Source organism: Penaeus japonicus, unplaced genomic scaffold (assembly GCF_977035675.1).
Source record: "Penaeus japonicus unplaced genomic scaffold, GWHDUDI00000001_assembly GWHDUDI00000014, whole genome shotgun sequence".
In the NCBI taxonomy this organism is placed as follows: domain Eukaryota; kingdom Metazoa; phylum Arthropoda; class Malacostraca; order Decapoda; family Penaeidae; genus Penaeus; species Penaeus japonicus.
Window position 1 is genome coordinate 36,052,262 of NW_028234416.1, and position 2,500 is coordinate 36,054,761.

The 2,500-nt window shown below is 32.9% G+C and overlaps 1 protein-coding gene across 2 annotated transcripts in view; it reads left to right on the plus strand.

Moving 5' to 3' along the window:
* The window catches only part of LOC122265123 (uncharacterized), a 35,891-nt gene that overhangs the window by 26,344 nt on the left and 7,047 nt on the right, over window positions 1–2,500 (plus strand). For both annotated transcript variants that reach the window (XM_086544186.1, XM_086544185.1), the window contains exons 9-10: window positions 1–15; window positions 1,238–1,336. The exon at window positions 1–15 is cut by the window's left edge and continues 84 nt beyond it. In XM_086544186.1, the coding sequence (XP_086400312.1) occupies window positions 1–15; window positions 1,238–1,336 (114 nt within the window). The remainder of the gene's footprint in view (window positions 16–1,237; window positions 1,337–2,500) is intronic.

Sequence of the window (2,500 nt, forward strand, 5' to 3'; positions counted from 1 at the left end):
GGCAGGACAAACGAGGTATGACATAATCCACCTCAGGTTCTGCTCCGTAGGACATTTTTTTTTTTTTTAGGAATTTGTCAACTACAGTGAAAGTGTCGATGTATCGAGTGGTTTTGGGTTTGATATGTTGTGTATCACGATATGGTGTGCAATTTTGTGTACTTTGTATTACATTTTGTTAGTCATTATGGTATACTTGCATATTATGGTATGCAGTAATGTGCATTACGGTGTAATAGAGTGTAATATCATTTTCATATTTGGATTCCTATTCTTTGTGTTTCATTGATTGACATTTCTTTTCTTTTTTTTTTCTTCTAATTGAGCATCGTATTGTATCATAGAACCGAAAATACGCAAATAATGTATAGTGAGGCAAAGGCAATCACAGTATAAATATTCTTAACCATTTTGATATTTCACTAACCCAAAATTCCTCAACACGAGCATCATTTACATAACTATTACCGTATTTAAACACATCTCACACCATTTATGTTTCATTTATATAATTATTACCGTATTTAAACACTTCTCACACCATTTATGTTTCATTTATATAATTATTACCATATTTAAACACATCTCACACCACTTATGTTTTATTTATATAATTATTACCATATTTAAACACATCTCACACCATTTATGTTTCATTTATATAATTATTACCATATTTAAACACTTCTCACACCATTTATGTTTCATTTATATAATTATTACCATATTTAAACACATCTCACACCACCTATGTTTTATTTATATAATTATTACCATATTTAAACACATCTCACATCATTTATGTTTCATTTATATAATTATTACCGTATTTAAACACATCTCACACCATTTATGTTTCATTCATATAAGTATTACCATATTTAAACACATCTCACACCATTTATGTTTCATTTATATAATTATTACCATATTTAAACACATCTCACATCATTTATGTTTCATTTATATAATTATTACCATATTTAAACACATCTCACATCATTTATGTTTCATTTATATGATTATTACCATATTTAAACACATCTCACACCATTTATGTTTCATTTACATAATTATTACCATATTTAAACACATCTCACACCACTTAGGTTTCATTTATATAATTATTACTATATTTAAACACATCTCACACCATTTGTGTTTCATTTACATAATTATTACCATATTTAAACACATCTCACACCATTTATGTTGTGCCCCTTATTGCATGATGCAGGCAGGACCGCCCTACACCATGCAGTTCTGGGAGGAAAGGTTGACTCGGTGAATGCACTTCTGGCTGCTTGCTGTGACGCAACAATCAGGAACAAGCGAGGTATTGTCCCACTGGGGTCAGGAGTGATATATGTGCGTGATGAATATTGACACACACACACACACACAATCACACACGCAAACACAATCAATTTCACACACACAATCACAATCAAATTCACACACACACACACACAATCAAATACACACATACAATCACACACACACACAATCAAACACACACACACAATTAAACACACAAAAACAATCAAACACACACACACACAAACACAATCAAACACAAACACAAACACACACACAATTAAACACACACACAATTAAACACACACACAATTAAACACACACACAATTAAACACACACACAATCAAACACACAAACCCAATCAAACACACACACAATCAAACACACACACAATCACACACACACAATCAAATACACACACACAATCAAACACACACACATATACAATCACACACACACACACACAATCAAACACACAAACCCAATCAAACACACACACAATCAAATACACACACACAAACACACACAGTCAAACACACACACAATCAAACACACACACAATCAAACACACAAACCCAATCAAACACACACACAATCAAACACACACACAATCAAATACACACACACAAACACACACAGTCAAACACACACAATCAAACACACAAACCCAATCAAACACACACACAATCAAATACACACACACAAACACACACAGTCAAACACACACAATCAAACACACACACACAAACACACACAGTCAAACACACACAATCAAGTACACACACAATCAAACACACAAACCCAATCAAACACACACACAATCAAACACACACACAATCAAACACACATACAATCAAACACACACACAATCAAACACACAAACCCAATCAAACACACACACAATCAAACACACACACAATCAAACACACATACAATCAAACACACATACAATCAAACACACATACAATCAAACACACACACAATCAAACACACATACAATCAAACACACAAACCCAATCAAACACAAACACAATCAAACACACAAACCCAATCAAACACACACACAATCAAACACACATACAATCAAACACACACACAATCAAACACACACACAATCAAACACACAAACCCAATCAAACACAAACACAATCAAACACACAAACCCAATCAAACACACACACA